This window comes from Chiloscyllium plagiosum, unplaced genomic scaffold (assembly GCF_037043375.1).
Source record: "Chiloscyllium plagiosum isolate Xiang-an unplaced genomic scaffold, Cpla_swu_hap1 HiC_scaffold_2, whole genome shotgun sequence".
Taxonomy (NCBI): domain Eukaryota; kingdom Metazoa; phylum Chordata; class Chondrichthyes; order Orectolobiformes; family Hemiscylliidae; genus Chiloscyllium; species Chiloscyllium plagiosum.
In genome coordinates, this window is record NW_028270140.1 from 70,302,879 (window position 1) to 70,322,588 (window position 19,710).

The window sequence follows — 19,710 nt, forward strand, 5'->3', positions numbered from 1 at the left end:
CACTGGTTTAGCACCCAGCCATTGTTTAGAAGCAATTTCCAGGGTTGTGGGTGGCAAGGTGGGTGAGGTGTATCATTAATCAGTAGATTATTTTAAAATAGAATATTTTAAAAACCAGAAAACATCTTTTAAAAAATGGGTGTACTTTAGATCACTCATAGCTATATGATAGTATTTCTACTGCCACATTTAATGAGGGAGCACTCTTTTCAACATCATCGCATTTGTTCAGTTCTTGGTCAATCTCGGAGGAGCCTGCTAATTAAAATATGATCAACTAACGAACCGGAGCTTTCTGTCTATTTCTGTTTCCATTTCTCGTTTGCAGTGCTTTTGAATTTGAAACAGAAACTTCAGTGTCGTCATGACAACTACTCATTTGTTCTTCACAGGAGATATGTTGCAGAGCATCTCTCAGCAACATTTACTTCAATCTCTGATTCAAAAGTGATGTACTCAGTTTAAAGGGCCTTGTTACACTCAACTCGTGCTCCAGGTGATATGGGGTGGGAAAGAGTCAGGGCTGTGGGCATTGGACGCAGATTGCAGGTAGCCACGAAAGTGGCAGATATGGAGGTGGGCTTATTAGAAGACCTGTTTCAGTTCTCTGCCTCACAATCACATTTGTTTTAGAACCTGTTAGGCTTTTTGGTCCTTTCTACTCAAATTCCTCACCCTCCCAGCATGCCACATGCCCCCTCCATCCTAATCCATGCCTGTCAGTAACATGCATGCCTCCTTAGTAGGTTCAGACCAATTTAAGGCCTACAATTCAAATTATGTTTTCTTATGCCCCACAGTCAGACTCCATATCCCCTCTATGACACCTCATATTCCCATTCCAGTTGCCTTGTCATGCTTGCTTGCTTTTGGCAGTTAGCACAGTCTGCAAGCTGGCCATGCACATCTTGTTGTACATCACGATGTCCCAGTGCTCCTCTAGCACCTACACCATATGGCCAAAGTGTTTCCTCCAAACATCTAGCACTGCAGCAAGCTGTGGGGCATATCTGAGAGTCCTAGGGGAATAGTCCATAGTGAAGTCCATGGGGGCAACTGTCAGACAGTAGGTTTCAGCATGGTAGCCAAAGACAACCTCACATCCCAGTCCTGGGCTTTGCCCCATGTTCAGGTGAGCTAGCGTGGCATTGTGTGGGGGCTGGTTGGGGGATTGGGGAGGGGAGAGATCTGATCCATGCCTCTGAGCTACAAAGAGTGATTCATGGTCAATCCTTTTTTTGCCATAAGGGCTGGTCCATGGGAGGACTGTCATAGTAGAAGACATGTCTTTCCATAAGCCAGGTTTCTGGGCAGGTGTGAGTCAGTGTTGGCAGATCAGGTGGCTCAAGGTGATGAGAAGTGAGCCAATGCCATGTACATGCATGGCTTCACATTTGGCACTTGTCCACCTGTAATCATTGCACCTTATTACTGTCCAGGAGTAATGTATCATTTGTCCCATGTAGATAGGGACAACTAAATGAATGGTGCAATGTGATGTTTTATGAAATGTTTCAACTATTTATGTAATGTTATCATTGAAAGAAACTTTAGACATAAAATTGTTTTCTCAATAAACTGTGCACATTACATCATATGGTAAACTAAGTATTTAAACCAGATATAACAATCAACAAACTATGTAAAAGTTTTCCAGCTTTCAGAGCTGAAAATGTGTTGCTGGAAAAGCGCAGCAGGTCAGGCAGCATCTAGGGAACAGGAGAATCGACGTTTCGGGCATTAGCCCTTCTTCAGGCTAATGCCCGAAACGTCGATTCTCCTGTTCCCTAGATGCTGCCTGACCTGCTGCGCTTTTCCAGCAACACATTTTCAGCTCTGATCTCCAGCATCTGCAGACCTCACTTTCTCCTTTTCCAGCTTTCAACCATGTGTGACATTTGTACAATTTTCTCCTCCTCTCCCTCCCACTGTGACACACTGAGCTCCTCTACTTTGCAGATGGAGTGGAGGGAGTCTCCTCTGTAGTGGAGCATGATGGCTCTGGAGGTTTCGTTAGGTAACCCTGCACATTTTATAAGTTGGACCTCCTTGTTTGGAGCTTCCAAAGATCAGATAGGTCCAGGAATGGTAGAGGTGTAGGGCCCAGCTACTTTCACGATCTCCTCAGTGGAGACTGTCAAAGGGTGTCAGGTGGCTCGACCTTCAGCTGGTACCTCCTAGCACTGCCCTGTCTCCTTGTGAATAGCAGCACCTGGAGCAGGCTCAAGGCTCCATGTCCCACTGTCACCCTGCCTTCAGTCCTGAGGACCAATGCATGGGGCAATGAAGTGCATATGTTGTTGACTTTCCAGCAGTCTCTGGACTGGGGCTCGATCTCCATGGCAACTGCCAACTTCTCCATGGAGCAGAGAGATGGTTACTGGACTGGCTGCAATTCTGCAGAACTGAGGTCTTGCTGCATCACCCGAGCTCCTCAGCAATGTCGACAAGTACCCCTGCTGCTGTTCCTTGTACATTTGGACAAAGTCCTTCATCAGCAAGACTATAGAGGCATTTCCTGTCAAGTACTCAGCAGGTGCCTGGTCTCTGCAGTCCTCTGATTGCTAGTGGCCTGGAGTGTTTTTCTCTCTCTCTCACTCTCTCTCTGAGCCCGGTAAGATGCCATTGTCTATGCTGTTGAGGGATCCGGGAGGCAGATGATGACCCCGCCAGTGTGACTGAATGATCATCAAGGGATGTTGGGGATATTTCCTCTGTGGGACATGGGCTGGACTTTGCAAGGCATGTTTCACCAACTTGATTGAGTTTTTTGAAGAAGTAACTAAGAAGATTGATGAGGGCAGAACTGTAGATGTGGTCTATATGGACTTCAGTGAGGCGTTTGACAAGGTTTCCCATGGGAGACTGATTAACAAGGTTAGATCTCATGGAATACAGGGAGAACTAGCCATTTGGATACAGAACTGGCTCAAGGGTAGAAGACAGAGGGTGGTGGTGGAAGGTTGTTTTTCTGACTGGAGGCCTGTGACCAGTGGAGTGCCACAAGGATTGGTGCTGGGTCCTCTACTTCTTGTCGTTTACATAAATGATTTCGATGCGAGCATAAGAGGTATAGTTAGTAAGTTTGCAGATGACACCAAAATTGGAGGTGTAGTGGACAGCGAAGAGGGTTACCTCAGGTTACAACAGGATCTTGACCAGATGGGCCAATGGGCTGAGAAGTGGCAGATGGAGTTTAATTCAGATAAATGTGAGGTGCTGCATTTTGGGAAAGCAAATCTTAGTGGGACTTATACACTTAAAGGTAAGGTTGTAGGGAGTGATGCTGAACAAAGAGACCTTGGAGGCATGTTCATAGCTCCTTGAAAGTGGAGTCGTAGGTAGATAGGATAGTGAAGAAGGCGTTTGGTATGCTTTCCTTTATTGGTCAGAGTATTGAGTACAGGAGTTGGGAGGTCATGGTGCGGCTGTACAGGACATTGGTTAGGCCACTGTTGGAATATTGCATGCAATTCTGGTCTCCTTCCTATCAGAAAGATGTTGTGAAACTTGAAAGGGTTCAGAAAAGATTTACAAGGATGTTGCCAGGGTTGGAGGATCTGAGCTACAGGGAGAGGCTAAACAGGCTGGGCTGTTTTCCCTGAAGCGTCGGAGGCTGAGGGGTGACCTTTTGGGGTTTACAAAATTATGAGGGGCATGGATAGGGTAAATAGGCAAAGTCTTTTCCCTGGGGTCAGGGAGTCCAGAACTAGAGGGCATACGTTTAGGGTGAGAGGGGAAAGATATAAAAGAGACCTAAGGGGCAACTTTTTATCACAGAGGGTGGTACGTGTGATTGGATGAGCTGCCAGAGGATGTGGTACAATTGCAACATTTAAGAGGCATTTGGATGGGTATATGAATAGGAACGGTTTGGAGGGATATGGGCCGGGTGCTGGCAGGTGGGACTAGATTAGGTTGTGATATCTGGTCGGCGTGGACGGGTTGGACCGAAGGGTCTGCTTCCATGCTGTACATCTCTATGACTCTGTAAGTCCACCTGTAGAGACAGAAGAGGCAGATGATGTTGCAGCCAATGGTTGGTTATGATGTTTGACATCTGGTTAATGTGACTTTGTGTGGATTGACAAGGGTTACTAACTTGGATGTTGGGGCATGGATGCCCCTGGATCTCTACAGGAGCAGACCCTGTCTTCTCCTGCCAAGGCAAGAACAATTTCCTCTGAGACAATGAGGACACGTCTTTCCAGTACCCGACGACTGTCTGAAATTGGTCTGCCATGTTATGGGATGTCTTCTGCTGCAATGACATAAAGCTGGTGAATGAGTAAGACAGAAGTGGATATTACTGCTGGTGCATGTGCGGGAATAGGTGTTGAGGTATACTAAAGGACTGAAAAGGCAGTGTGCTGGGGGTGCAGGGTTAGTGATATGGGAGTTTGTGGGACATGAGGTGGTATAAAGTCTAAGTGAGAAAAGCTGTTAATGCAAGAGAGGGGGTGTCAGAGCATATGCATTGGTGGGAGGTGGGTGTGGTGGACAGAGTATGAGATAGCAGAGTATTACACTTACCCTGGTGGAGCAGAGAAGATCATTGACCTTCTTCCTGCACTATTGACAGTCCTCATCACCCTGGAGATGGCACTGATCTGGCAGAGGAGGCCATGCCAACATGCAATGTCAATATCTGACCATACTGGCATAACATGTTGGCATGCCCCCCCACCCCGCCAGTCCTCCAAGAAGTAGACTCCTCTCCTCCCTAGCACCACATTCACAAGGACCTCCTGGTCATATTCTTCTTCTCTGCCATCTCTACTGTTGCCTAACAGAGAGCAGCAGAACTTCTGGATGGCAGCATTTCTGTAGGCGCACTCAGTGCTTCGAATGATGGCGTGACCCCAAGGGATGCTGGTCTTGTAGAAGACCTCTGCTGAGCAGTGCATTCCTACTGAATGATGAAGATAGGATGTGAGTTTTGCCATGAGAGTTCAAATGACAATTAATACAGCATGTTTGCAAAGATAGGGTGACAAAACTCATTTGGCCTCTTGTCAGGAATTACTCCATACCATATAGCCATGGCACACACTTAGCCAAAAGAATGGTAAAATTCAGCCAATGGTATTAGAATCGTGGATTCCATAATAAAGTGCAAACTGTGGCAATGTAGTGGCATTCCATGAATTTGGTATCACCACAAGTTACTAGACAATTGGTAGCTAGTCTGCTATTTATGAAGTCATACTAAACTATTCCATGGTGTTGATGTTTGCTTAAATTTTGCCAGTCACTGCTTCAATATAAATTGCAGATTATACAGGACAAAATTACCTTTGGCTGCTTCCATCGTGCTGTGTAAATTAGAATAATAGAGGTCTACAGCATGGAAACAGGCCTTTTGGCCCAACTTACCCACGCCACCCAGTTTTCACAATTAAGGTAGCCCCATTTGCCTGCGTTTGATTCAAATTTCTCCATAACTATTCCATCCATGCATCTATCTAAATGTTTCTTCAATCACAAAATTATACTTGCTCCCACCACTACCTCTTGGAGCCTGTTCCAGACACTGATCACCCTGCTCCGCGGGACCCTTTTGTATCTTTCCCCTCTTGTCTTAAATAGATTAAGAGGACTGATGCATAATGTTATAACAGCCTAGAATAGACAATCCAGTGAAATCAATTGATAGCAGACTATTTTCACCCAATATTGGGCAGCATACCAGCAGAAATAGCAGGAAAACAAACATTGTTTTAGCAGCCTCTCCCCCAATAACCTTACCGAGGCAATATATAAATTTTTTATTTCAAAAAAATACTGTCTTCATAACAATCTTTATATACATACATAGTCACGACACTGTGTAAATATCTGCATCATCACAGCCTGTAACTGCCAGTCCCCAGGGCTGCACATTGTTGAAAGTTTTGTTAAACAGAGGTTGATGACATAAATGACATGAGTCTATAAATAAGGGTTTTGTATTAAGCTGTTCCTTGTCCATTCAGATAGTCACCTCTTAGCCCTCACATCACCTAAGAATTAAAAACTAAACCTAATTTTTTCTCTTCAGGGATTTTTCAATTCCTTTAACTGACTTCTATTATTAGAGATGTCCGCATATGGTATTTGAGTTGCTAGGATCTTCATTGGGAGGATTTGCTGCCTATGACCTGTCTTGTAAAATTTGTTTATTGGGGCTGACTAGTATTAATTGATGAAGGACTAACCAGTAGTAAGTCTTCAATAGATGAGGCACATACTTGAGTAACGTAAACTATTTTAATGCATAATAGCAAGATAGTACGATATATTAGACAAAGACTAGTTAACTATATTTACATTGGGTAAGAGACATTATTGTTTGCTAAGATATAATACCTGCGTATATGCCACATGGCTGTAGACAATAAGAACTGATAAGCAAGTAACAATAAGAGAGAACAATTACTTAGAAATGTCTAGCTCCTTCCAAAGACTACCATTTAAATCAACGGGAGGAACTATCTTGTTTACACTGAGGCCAATGGTTGTAAAGTCGACAGGCCCTTTAGCTCAAACTGGTCCAAAGTGTCCACCTACGCTAACCCCATTTCCCTGAATTTGGCCCATATCCTTCTAAACCTTTCCTATCCATGTATTTGTCCAAATGCCTTTTAAAGGTTGTTCATGTACTGGCCTCAACCATATCTGCTGGCAACCATCCATATGCATAGCACCCTCTGTGTAAAAAAAATTTGCCTCTCAGGTTCCCTTTTATTCTTTCCCCTCTAACCTTAAACTGATGCCCGCTAGTGCTCGATTCCCCAACTCCTGGAAAAAGACTGAGTGCATTCACCCTATCCATGCCTCTCTGACTTCTGTCATATCCCATCTCAGTCTCCGACACTCAAAAAGAAAATGTCCTAGCTTGTCCAACCTCTCCCTATAACTCAGACCTTTGAGTCCTGGCAATATCTTTGTAAATTTCTTCTGCATTCTTTTCAGTTCAACAACATCCTTCCTATAGCAAGGTGACCAAAACTGAGCACAATACTCTTCAGTGCGGACTCATCAACGTCCTGTATAACTACAACATAACTTCCCAATTTCTATACTCAATGCACAGACTGATGAAGGCCAATTTTCCAAAAGCCTTCTTCACTGCCCTGTTTACCTGTGACTCCACTTTCAGAGAACTATGAATCTGAACTCCAAGGTCCCTATGTACCTCTACACTCGTTAAGGCCTTCCCATTCACCATGAAACTCTTACCTTAATTTGACTTTCCAAAATGCAAGACCTCACACTTATCTATATTAAACTCCAATAAATGAACTTCTTTAGACTCTTGGCTTGAGATTGCTGCAGCGCCCTGTGTGTTGGCAGAGATCTTATTGGGAACTTATTCATGAATGATCCCATTCATAGGATAATGGGTTAGGGTGCTGCTAATTTTAGATGGATGGGAGAACATCTTACCTCATTGCTATCCCACCACTAGAAAGAAAGTGTCATTCTTGAAGTCAGGCAGTTATTAACACTCAGAATCAGGAAATTGGATCGCTGCTTTGAATGCATGACAAGATACTACTTATTTGTTATATTATATTATCAATTGTTGAATTTGAAATATTAGTTATTTATAATCATGTGGTGTGAATTCTTAATATACATAGTATCATATGGCATTATGAATTTAACTCTAACTTCACACTATTAATACTAGATTTTCTAGGATTGCATATACACTGCTAATATCCTAAACTGGCAAAATGTCATTGGGTTGACTTTAACCTTTTGCCGAGAGTCAACCTCACCCAATAAATGAATTATAATGAGTAACTCAAGTATATTATCATCAATAAGCCAATGCATTTTATTTTAATTTGGACATTATTGTTATGAAAGTGTAAGGGGTACTTTACCTTTAAGACAGTGGAAGAGCTAGCAAGGACTTAGAGAAGCACAGAGAGTCCAGAAGAAGATAACAACATAACACTTGGTTGAACAGCTAGAGTGGAAAGTGAGGACTGCAGATGCTGGAGATCAGAGCTGAAAATGTGTTGCTGGAAAAGCGCAGCAGGTCAGGCAGCATCCAAGGAACAGGAGAATCGACGTTTCGGGCATACGCCCTTCTTCATTCCTGAAGAAGGGCTTATGCCCGAAACGTCGATTCTCCTGTTCCTTGGATGCTGCCTGACCTGCTGCACTTTTCCAGCAACACATGAACAGCTAGAGTAGCTGGCTTGCCTGGATACAAAACCAAATTCAAATTCGGCCAATCAGTTTAAATTATGCCCCAAGATAGGAAACTCCAATCAAGTTTGAAATTAGTATTTTGACAATATTAAAACCAATGAAACAATCTGATGTTTTGGGGCATAAATATCAGACATTTTGAACAGTTACCCAGAGTAGCTAGTACCAACAGCTATTGATTGCAGAAAGATTTGCTCTCTTAAAGGTACCTTTAGCTATCTAAGACCTGTGAAGTAAATTCCCTAAAAAGAAGAAAAGAAGACAGAGGAAAATCTACAAAGGACGCTCGGCAAAGCTGACTGGATTTGAAATGTGACTTTTTTTTTGTAAATCGTAATTGGGATTTTATTGGACCAGTATTGTAGAGGGCAAGGTAAAAATTAGGTTGAGAGAAAGGAGTTGGAAATAGTTGTTAATTAATTATTCTCTGTTAGACTTTAAAAAAAGTTGTTAAGTTTTACTTTAAACACTGACTTTTGAGATAGTTCTTTGATGCTCTAGTCTTAACAAATTACAGCACGGAGTGAACCTTTTCTGTAAGGGAGGTTTAAATTAACAGAGGGGTTTACCCTGTGTCGTAACATCATAAACTGCTTTATTAGCTGCTGAAGTTCATTGTGTCAAGGCCTTCAGTTTAGTTAATTGGCTCCCAGCTCTCTTGGACATGCATGCAATCAACTGTATAAATTAATTTCTAGACAATTAAACATATTGACTGCACTGGTACATTTTCATCCTTTTACCCAACCTAGGATTTGTCTACTGGCTGTTTACTGCAATCAAAACTTAGAATGTGTGAAACTCAGTTTTTGCAAAGAAATTACTGAAGATACCATTAAAAAGTTATGTAAAAACTGCAGACGGTAAGTATGAAAATTTTAATTAAATAATTTTGCTTAGAATTTATCTTCATAACATGCTGTTATTTAAACATCCCAAAAATAATGAGGGTGGTGCAGCACATGTGTTATAACCTATTGTGCTACTGTGTGATAGAATCCAGATTTGCAGCCATAATTTTTGTTGTTCATCCCCAATGACATCCACGCCTATAGGAGAAGGTGATGATCATAGATATTCTTGATTTGGAGATGCCGGTGTTGGACTGGGGTGTACAATCACCTGATGAAGGAGAGTCGCTCCAAAAGCTAGTGTGCTTCCAATTAAACCTGTTGGACTATAACCTGGTGTTGTGTGACTTTTAACATCATAGATATTGGGTTTCATGAAACATAATCCTGGCCAGCTGTTATGCAATTGCTATTCACCTGATCAGGTCCAATCTTGTAGATGGACATTGTTATCTGAACCCCTAAAGGGGAGGAAAGGTATAATGCCTTAACTTAAAAATTGGAAGAAGTGTAATGCTGCATAGTTTCACCTCTGTTTTGTTTATTACTTTTAGGATCATTTACTGTAATTTTCCTGCTCAGAATCAGTTCTATTTGTGATGGAACTGAAAGTGAAAGCCAAAGTTTGAAAATGTGAACAGTTTCTTTTGAGGCTCAGGCTTCCATTTAGGCCTGATCCCTGGAATTTCTTGTATTTGCATTAGACATCATATTACACAAGGATTCCAGTTCATTGTTTTAATGAATAAACATGTTGTCATTGAGTTGATTTTGATAGTATCAGTCTGAGTTTAATCACTGTAAACACAGTTTATTCATATGTATTTAATGCCATATTTTGCATATCCTTTTTCATTGTTTTTAGACTGAAGTTGCTTCATCTGTACGGCTGCCACTCTATCCATAATCTGAAGGCTATTCAAGATGTGAACAAACAAGTGAAACTGCACCACGATTTTCCACTTAGTACTGTCACAAATTGAGGATGCTGAAAATAAAAAGTTTCCTTTGTTAGTTGCGATTTCTACCGTGCTATACTTTATGAATTCTACCGTGCTATACTTTATGAATTCTCACTTCCTAATGTGGGAGTTAACATTTATCAGATTGTGACTCAGGACATCAACGTTAGGCTCCACCACTACTTTTTTTTACAATGACATGACCTATAATATTTCCATTCGAGGAGGTACCAATGTTGCAATTTTGCATTTTAGAATTGGCTTGATGTTACTGTGAGTAATGAATGGGATTTCAGCCATTCATTATACTTCTTGTTCATAAATTTCAATAAGACTTTGTGCTGATACTTGCTGTAATTATAGAGCAAAAGTGGTGTTCATTGGAGCATCTCAGGCCTGTGTGGATAGCACAAGCAATTTATATCTTTCTGATTGAAGAAGCAGTAATGGGCAATGCAGAGTCCAAACATGAAAATGTAAATTGGAAAAGTGAATTCAATGTCAAGATAGGTCTTGAAAAGATAGTTTGTATTGAGAGAGACATAGAAAAAATAAAATTAAATTTCTGAACAATTGAGACTTGTAAATGTTCATTTTCAGTATTAGCAAGATCATTCAACAATCATAAAGAATTATCATGATGTTAAAAGTTAAAACTTACATTGTATGGACAAATCCAATATTTTTCTGATGTGTTTAGTTCCTATATCTAAGCGAAGCACAACATCATGATTTTCACTGTATTTGGCTAGTAAAATGGCAAGATACCTTAATACCACAGCTTTGCAGCAACATAGCATCTCAGGCTATAACTTTCATTGGGAGGTAAAACAAAATGCTGACTGAAAAAAAAAACAGAAATTGCTGAAGAAACTCAGCAGGTCTGGGAAGAAGGCAGAGTTAGTGTTTTGAGTCTGGTAAGTCTTCTGTCACTGGTCTCAAACCATCAACTCTGCTTTCTTCCGACAGATGCTGCCAGACCTGCTAGGCTTCTCCAGCAATTTCTGTTTTGTTTCGGATCCCAGCATCCACAGTCATAGAATCATACAGCACGAAAACTGATCCTTCAGTCCAACCTGTCTATGCCAATTGGATGTCCCAATCTTACCTCGTCCCATTTGGCAGCACTTGGTCCATATCCCTCTAAACCTTTCCTATTCATATACCCATCCAGAGGCCTTTTAAATGTTCTAATTGTACCCGCCTCCACCATTTCCCCTGTTTGCTGGTTCCACACACACACCACCTTCTGCATAAAAAAGTTACCCTCAGGTCATTTTAAATCTTTCCCCTGTCACCTTAAACCCATGCCCTCTAGTTTTGGACTCCCTACCATTGGAAAAAGTCCTTGGCAATTCATCCTAACCATGTCCCACATAGTTTAATTAACCTCTATAAGGTCACCCCTCAGCCTCCAGTGCTGCAGGGAAAAATGTCCCATCCTATTCAGCCTCTCCCTATAACTCAAACCTTCCAGTCCAGGCAACATTCTTGTAAATCTTTTCTGTACCCTCTCCTTCCCATAGAAAGGCAACCAAAACTGTATGCAGTATTTTGAAAGTGGTCTTGCATAGCAGATGTCTGGGTGGAGCCAGATGCATAGAAATTCAGTGTTACACTGATACTCGTGGCTTTGACTGCCCACCAGGTCCATCAACCGCACGTTGTCCAGCAGCATTGTGTGGGAACTGGTGATGGCCTCCCTCAATGGACACAGTCTTTTCCTCACTAGCTCCCAGACATCTTGCATGGAAGATGGTGGCGTAGCATTAATCCAGAGCACCAGGCTACTACTTTAGGGAAATAGGTTCAAATCTCATGATGGCAACTTGTAGAATGTAACTTCAATGAATAAATCTGAAATATAAAGCTAGTCTCAGAAATGGTGACTATGAGAAATATCACTGACTGTTGCAAAATCTCATCTGGTTCATTAATTCCCCTGACCCTCTATGTGTGGCTCCAGACCCATACTAATATAGTTGACTCTTAACTGACCTCAAATGACCTAGCAGATACTCCGTTCAAAAGCAGTTTTTTTGATGAACAACAACTAGGCTTGCCAGTGCTTCACAAGCCCCGATGAGTGAATTAAGAAATCTGTCTTGCTACCATTCTCTAAGGCATCATTCTATGGCTCGCACGTCTTTCTGTGCTCCGCCGACATGCGTTCCCAAAACTTTCAAAACCTGACTTGCCCACTGAGGGAGTCATTATCTGAACTGGTGAACGGTGCAGGAGGCAACCTTGTCAGCGCTTCCTCCCAGCTCTCAGAAATCTGAGGTTGTGTAGGTAACATCTGTTACCTTGCAAGGCTCTTGGACATCCATGGTGGCATAGTGGTTAGCACTGTTGCCTCACAGCACCAGGGAATCTTGGTTTGATTCCAACCTCAGGCAATTCCCCTGTTGACAATTGATCTCCTTCTTCTATGTCATTTCCAACAACTAGGTTCAACATTTTAATTTTTTTAGTTGGACTGCACGCATATCACTTTAGGAAATTTTCCTGAACACAATCTAGTAACATTTGCCCCTCTCTCACCTTAATACCACCAATGCCATGTCTATATTTGGATAGATAAAGTCCCCAGTTCAACTACTCCATAACAGTAGTATTTCTCTATAGTTTACCTGCAGATTGATCCTCTACATCTTCCCAATAGTTTATCATCTTCAGATAGCAATGGTACTGTCAAAACAAAGTGGTCAACTTATGAATCACAGAGAAAGCCTGATGCCATCCTTACACGGTCTGGTTACATGTTTCCAAACAACAATAGAGTTGACTCTTAACTGCTCTACCATTCAGTTCAAGGGTAATTAAGGATTGGATGACAAATACTAACTTTGCTAGCGATACCTACAATCTATGAAACAATATAGGAAAGAAATTGGAAGCTTTACAGCCTAAATCAGTGCAAAAGTCAATATTTCTAAACTAAGGTTAATGGGGTTTGCATAGGTTTACAGTTATCTTGCAATTTAGCTGAGTCTCAAAATTTAATGTTCGGTCATGCATTTGCAATCATTTTGACCTGCACATGGGGAAATCCTTCGAACTACCTGAAGAAGAAGTTGAAGACGCCAAAAAAGAGCAAAGGCCATTAATATTCTTGTGTGCTAGAACAGTAAATCAGCAAATCATCAAGGAAGACTGGTTGAAGTGATTAAAATTGCAGACTTACAAGAGGGCAGAATTAGTGGGTACTGAGTAACTCAAAGGACCAATAAGGTTGGAGGAAATTATAGAGATAGGGAGCAGGCAGTCAAAGAAGGATTTGGAAATAAAGATAAGGAATTTTAAAATTATGGTATTGCTCATCCAAACGCCAGTAAACCTATTGGTGATAAATTCGGATACAGGCTGCACAACTTTGGATGATTTCAAGTTTACAGACCATTGATCAACCTGGAATGCGTTCGAATTGTCAAGTCTGCAGGTAGTAAGAGCATGAATGAATGGTTCAATTGCAGATAAGATGAGGTAATGGGGAAGTTAGGCAGTTATGGAGGCTAAACGAACAATTTTAGTGACATTGTGGAAATATAGTTGAAAGCTTAACTTGAGCCTCTTCGCAGTGGTTAGTGCCACTCTCAGGATTTTGTTTTTAGCACTCTCACTGTTCTGTATGAAAACAAAGTTTTGATGTTCAAACATAAGAATAAGAACAAGTGCTGAAAATTGGGATTATATGAGGTGCTTGTTTTTGATCAGCACAGATGTGATGGGATGAAAGGCCTTTTTCTGTGCTGACTATTTCTAATACTCTACGACTTTAATTTGACATCAAAAATCTAACTTTTCCAATCTAGTCACATTCTCACAATGACGCCCTACTAACAACATTGATCAGGGGTTGAGAAAATCCACCCTACGCAATAACCATATCAAATGACTTTAAAAATAGTGTGACAATTTGAATATGTAGGCATAGGTCAGTTATATACTTAATTAAACAATCTTTTCCCAATGTGAAAGGCTATTTAGGTAGTTTTTATGCAGTCCTTATGCAGGCATTTTTATCTGTGCATCGTTTGGCCAGAACTTTTTGTGGTTTTGTTCAACCTGACATTTTCAAAGTATCACGCTGTGTGTTATATTAACATTTTAATCCACAACTGTGGGAAAACACATACTTTTCTTTCTTGGTGCCAACATGAATGACGTACAGTTTGGACACACACAAATGGTTCACTTCTGAAAGTTAATTAATAATACCTACAGCTTGCCCTGGTATTTAAAGGGGCAGCAACATTGTCAAACTGTTGTATGACTAAGTTTGTTTTGCCTATTTACTATCACATAACATACCAAGATGCTAATTGTACAAAACAACATTGAACTGAATTTTCTCTCCCAAGGTAGCAAAAGATTTCTGTAAACACCTGTTCCTAAAAACAATATCATTTAATTTATATCCTTAAAGTCTGTACACTTTGTAAAGCATTAACTCAAATTGTTTGAAGTTGAAGGCATATTAACTATGTTGACACTTTAAAGACCTGGAATGTTCTTAATCTGTTTCCGTGCATGGTTGTGTACAGGACATGCTCTTCTCTGTCTTAGATCTCTAGGATGTGGCTTTCAATTTGTTACTATGGCTTCACTCACTTGTTTCACAACTATTACCATGGTGATACTATCTTTGGTTCTAGGGTGGCTCAAACTATTTGCATTCCTGCAATCAAAATGTTGTTAAGCTCTGCTACATGGTTTACTATTTATAAGTAATTTTATTAACCCTTCATGATCTATCAATGAAAAACGAGAATTTCTCTCTCACACACACACAACACATACACACACACACACCCTCTCACGGACATATACTCCATCACACTATCAAGAACACACGCAGTCTCTCTCTCTCCTCCATGCACACACACACTCTCTCTCCCACACACACATACACAAACACATGCACTCTCTCTCCCTCACATGTACGCACACAGGCATATGAGGTGAATTTGCATTTGTATGTACATTCTATTTTGTTCAAAATGCATACAATCCGTAGACAGTCAGTCAATGTGACAATTTATAAATTCCTACTTTGGAAATAGAACCAGTCTGACTCAAAGTTGGCATACAGACAGATTCTAACCTTATAACTTTAAAGCATCGTCTGAGCTGAGATGTCACCTTTCTTTCAAAAAACCTTAAATTATCTCGGGACTGTGATTTGAAAGAAGTTCTGGGATTTACATATTAATTAATCGAAACCTGCATCCTCATTCTAAGTGATTAAATACTTAACAGCAATCTAGGTTTGTTCAATACATTACATCAGTTGTATGACACTTTGATCTTTTACTATAAATTCTGTGTCCTATGATTGTGCCCCACTAGCCACCTGTTGAAGGAGCAGTGCTCCAAAAGTTTGTAGTTGCAAATAAACCTGTTAGATTATAACCTGGTGGTGTTGTATGATTTTTTTAAACTTTGTCCACCCAGTCCAACACTGGCACCTGCACATCAGAACAGGCAAGGCAAGGCTCATACTCACAAATCTGTTAGTCCCTCTTCAGCACTGCACTACTTGTAGCACCAGCACAAACAGACCTTCCACCCTCTGTTTTTTATCACTCGCTTCCAAAGAATGCAACACTTAATTGAACCTCCTTCTGTTGATACTAGAATGCACTATTCTGACTTCTGACCACATAATTACACCTCTCATGTCTGTGCTGAATTTATGCATAAACTAAGTAAGCTACAGCTTCAGATGTCCCATTATGAGGGACCACTAAATATGAAAATGGAGTTAGTAAATTTTGAGTTTAATTTGTTGAAAAATAAAAGAGATGGGAAAATTGATTCTCTAAACCATCATTTAATTCTGATATGACAAATATGCACTTATCTGGTTCAACAATTATTAAATGGCTCCAAAATTGTTATATGAAACAGTCCTGCTTGAATATTAAACATAATCAGAAATTTTTGATTTGCTCCCAGCCTCCATTCAAGAAACGCTGCTGCACTCAATCTTCCAGGCTTCTGTGTCACACACTGATAAATAGCAGTGCATCTCCATGGTGCTATGCCTTTCCTTTGACCCACAACAGTCATAACATCCATTTAGACACTTCAATTACTAACTATAAGTGCCTTATATAGCTTTTTCAGACAATAATAGATACAAAAAAAGTTTGAATTTTGAAACATTTTCGTTTTTAAGTACCAAATGGATTTTCTAAAAACTTAAAATGTGAAAAACCCACTCCCTTCTCTCTTTGACACCAAGAATATACATGTTATTGAAATGTATGCATTATATTATTTCACTTTTAATTTATTTGTAAATGTAACAGATTGAGTTCAAATAGATTGTCCATGGTTTTTGTTTCTAATTATTATCGAGAGGCCAATTAGAAATGAAGATAAAATGTTGAAGTGGATGATCAGAGAAGTAAAAAGAAACTGCTGCTTGAAGAGTGATTAAAATAATGACCAAAGGTTGATAAATATTTCATTGTAATATAGCATTAACATTGGAACAGCCTGTGTGAGAAATCAAAATGCTCATTCAGAAACCAAATTGGTAAAAAATTCCACAGACTCAATCTCTTTGGACAGAAGAAATTCCACTTCACCTCTGTTTTAAATGGGTGATCCTTCCCTCTGAAATAACTTAACTCTCCCACAAGTGGAAACAATCTTTCTGCATTCACCTGGTAAAACCCCCTCAGGATCTTAAATATTTCAATACAACCGTCTCTTATTCTTCTAAACTCTAATGAATACAAGTTCAGCCTACTGAATCTCTCACAATAAGAAAATACTTCCATACTCAAAATCAACTGAGTGAACATTCTCTAGCCTCAAATGCTAGTGTATCTGTCCTTTGATATGGGAGTCAAAACAGTTCACCTTATTCTGGGTGCAGTTCCGCTAGTGCCTTGTATTTTTTTTAGCAAGATGTCCCTATTCTTATACTCCATTACCGCTGAAATAAAAGCTAACACTCTATTTGCCTTCCCTATTAGCCACCAAGTTTGTATTAATGTATGAGCACTCCCTCTGTGTTGCAGTACAGTCTTTCTCGATTTAAATAATAATCAATTCCTCTACTCTTTCTGCCAAAATACATAACCTCGCATTTTCCTAATTTCTTTTTCCATTGTCCAAATTTTTGTCCTACGAACTTTACCTAGCTTTGTTCTTTTCTAAACTTTTTGTATTATCCTCAACACATGCCTTTGCACCTATTTTTGTGTCATCTACAACCCTGACGATAGCAAAATCACTTCCCTCATCTAAGATATTGACATATGTTGTAAATAATTGTGGCCTGAGCATTGATCCCTGTGTCACTCCTCAAGTTACAAGTTGTCATCCTGAAAACTCCCCCTTAACCCAACACTTTGTCTTCTACTTGTTAGTCAATCCTCTGTACATGCTAGTATACTACTGACAACACCATGGACTCTGAACTTATTAAGTAGCCTCATGTGTGGTACCTTATCGAATGCCTTTTCAAAATCCAAACATATTATATTTACCGGTTTGCTTATGACTATCAAGTCCTGAATATCTGCAGTAAGACTTCCTTGCTCCTGTACTCAAACCCTCATATAATAAAGGCCAATATGCCAATTGGCTTCTGTACTGCTTGCTGCATCTGCATGCTTCTTTCAGCAATCTGTTCATAAAGCCACTCAGGTCCCCATAAATATCAATGTTTCCCATTCTATCATTCTTTACAGAATAATCTACCATTCTGTTTTGCCCACTAAGATGGACCACTTCACACTTATCCACTTTATACTGCATTTGCAATGTGCATGCCCACCCACTGAACTTGTCTAAATGGCCTTGAAGCCTCTTTAAATTTTCTTCACCTTGTCACCATTCACAATTCTCCCTAGTTTTGTGTGGTCAGCTAACTTGGAAAAATTACATTTGATTCCCTCAGCCAAATCATTGATATATATTGTGTATGGCTGAGACCCAATCATTGATCCCCAATCATCAATACTATTATCCCCTTGAGACTGATTATTAAACTTAGTGATCTCGGACTACACCACACTCTCTGCAACTTGATCCTGCCTTTTACCTATTATTTACTTATCAATGCTACTTAACTCAGTGATCTGTGTGTATTACTCGCGAGACAAAGCTTTTCACTGTGTCTCGGTACACGTGACAATAAATTCAATTCAATTCAATTCCCCACAGTGTCCCCACGTTCACCAGCTTCCACATCAAAACAGAGCCATTTATTTCTACTTTCAGAGTTCTAACTGCAAACCAATTCTCCAGCTATTTCAGTATATTATCACCAATTCATGTACTTTAATCTTGCGCATTTTTTCTAAAGCTTCCTTTTCATTATGTGATTTTCCTTTTATAAATCACTTTGATTTTGTGCATTCCAATTAGTATTTTCTGCAAACATGAGGCTTTATATAGAGTGTTCAAATATCCCATTGCTGTGCTGCAAACCACCAAGTAGATATGGAATATTAACAAGGGAAAAGGAATCTGAGTGGTAACAGGTTATGATTTTGAAAGTGGATGCGTCATTCTCAGGAACGATCTTCAGAAGATTTCGATTTGAATCTGGGATTGAATGGATGAAAGCATCAAATTCACAGTGAGGAAGATCTCATAATTATGCACCTATTACAAGTGCATTTATAAATTTACTTTCCTATTTTAGAATATCGTGAAGCTTGTTTTTTCAGCCAATGAAGTAACCTTCAAGTATAGAACTATATTGGAGACATGGAATAAAAGAAGAGACTCTCCAGAGATTTAATGCAAGCAACATTTATTACTCAAACTCCATTGTTTAAAGTTGCAGATGTCCTTGTTAAGTTGAAGTTTTTAGGTTAGATTAGATTACTTACAGTGTGGAAACAGGCCCTTCCGCCCAACAAGTCCACACTGACCCTCCGAAGAGCAACCAACCCAAACCCATTCCCCTACGTTTACCCCTTCACCTAACACTATGGGCAATTTAGCATGGCCAATTCACCTGACCTGTACATCTTTAGACTGTGGGAGGAAACCGGAGCACCCAGAGGAAACCCACGCAGACACGGGGAGAATGTACAAACTCCACACAGACAGTTGCCCGAGGCGGGATTTGAACCCAGGTCTCTGGCGCTGTGAGGCAGCAGTGTGCCACCATGCCGCCCCGGTGCAAGTTCTTGCATTGATGTTATGTTGGAAATTTCAGAATGATAATGAGAGAATTGTTATATTTCCTGGGATCTAATTGTGTGGACTTGAAATGGAATTTGAAGTGGAATATATTCCTGCAATATTGTTGAATGCTAGTGGTCATGGATCAGAGTGGTGTTGTTAACACCTTGGTGAGCTGGTACATTTTCTAAACCCATGACTATCATCAAAATTGACAAAGGGAACAGATAGATAGGAACTAGACTTGATCTTTTACAAGATTTTTATAATCACATATTTTGCTTGAAATTGTACTGCTGTGTCTTCATCATTGCTGGATCAAAAGCCTGGAACACTCTCAAATTCACCACAACTTTATTAAAGACAATAGAATTGGGTAATAAATATTGGCCTCAGTGATATTCACATCCAATGAAAGAGTAAGAAATGCACAGTCAGCTGAATAGTGAGGATTACAGCATACACCTGAGGTAAATAGACATTTACGATTTCAGGAATGAGCCACTCATTGTTGATCAACCAGCATTTGT

The 19,710-nt window shown here is 40.1% G+C and overlaps 1 protein-coding gene across 1 annotated transcript in view; it reads left to right on the forward strand.

The window, feature by feature from the left end:
* LOC122561225 (uncharacterized) overlaps nt 1-10,051 on the forward strand; it is a 152,305-nt gene extending 142,254 nt beyond the window's left edge. The window contains 2 exon segments of the mRNA XM_043712843.2: nt 8,961-9,071; nt 9,925-10,051. Of these exon segments, the coding sequence (XP_043568778.2) occupies nt 8,961-9,071; nt 9,925-10,051 (238 nt within the window).
* The last annotated feature ends 9,659 nt before the right edge of the window (nt 10,052-19,710 follow it).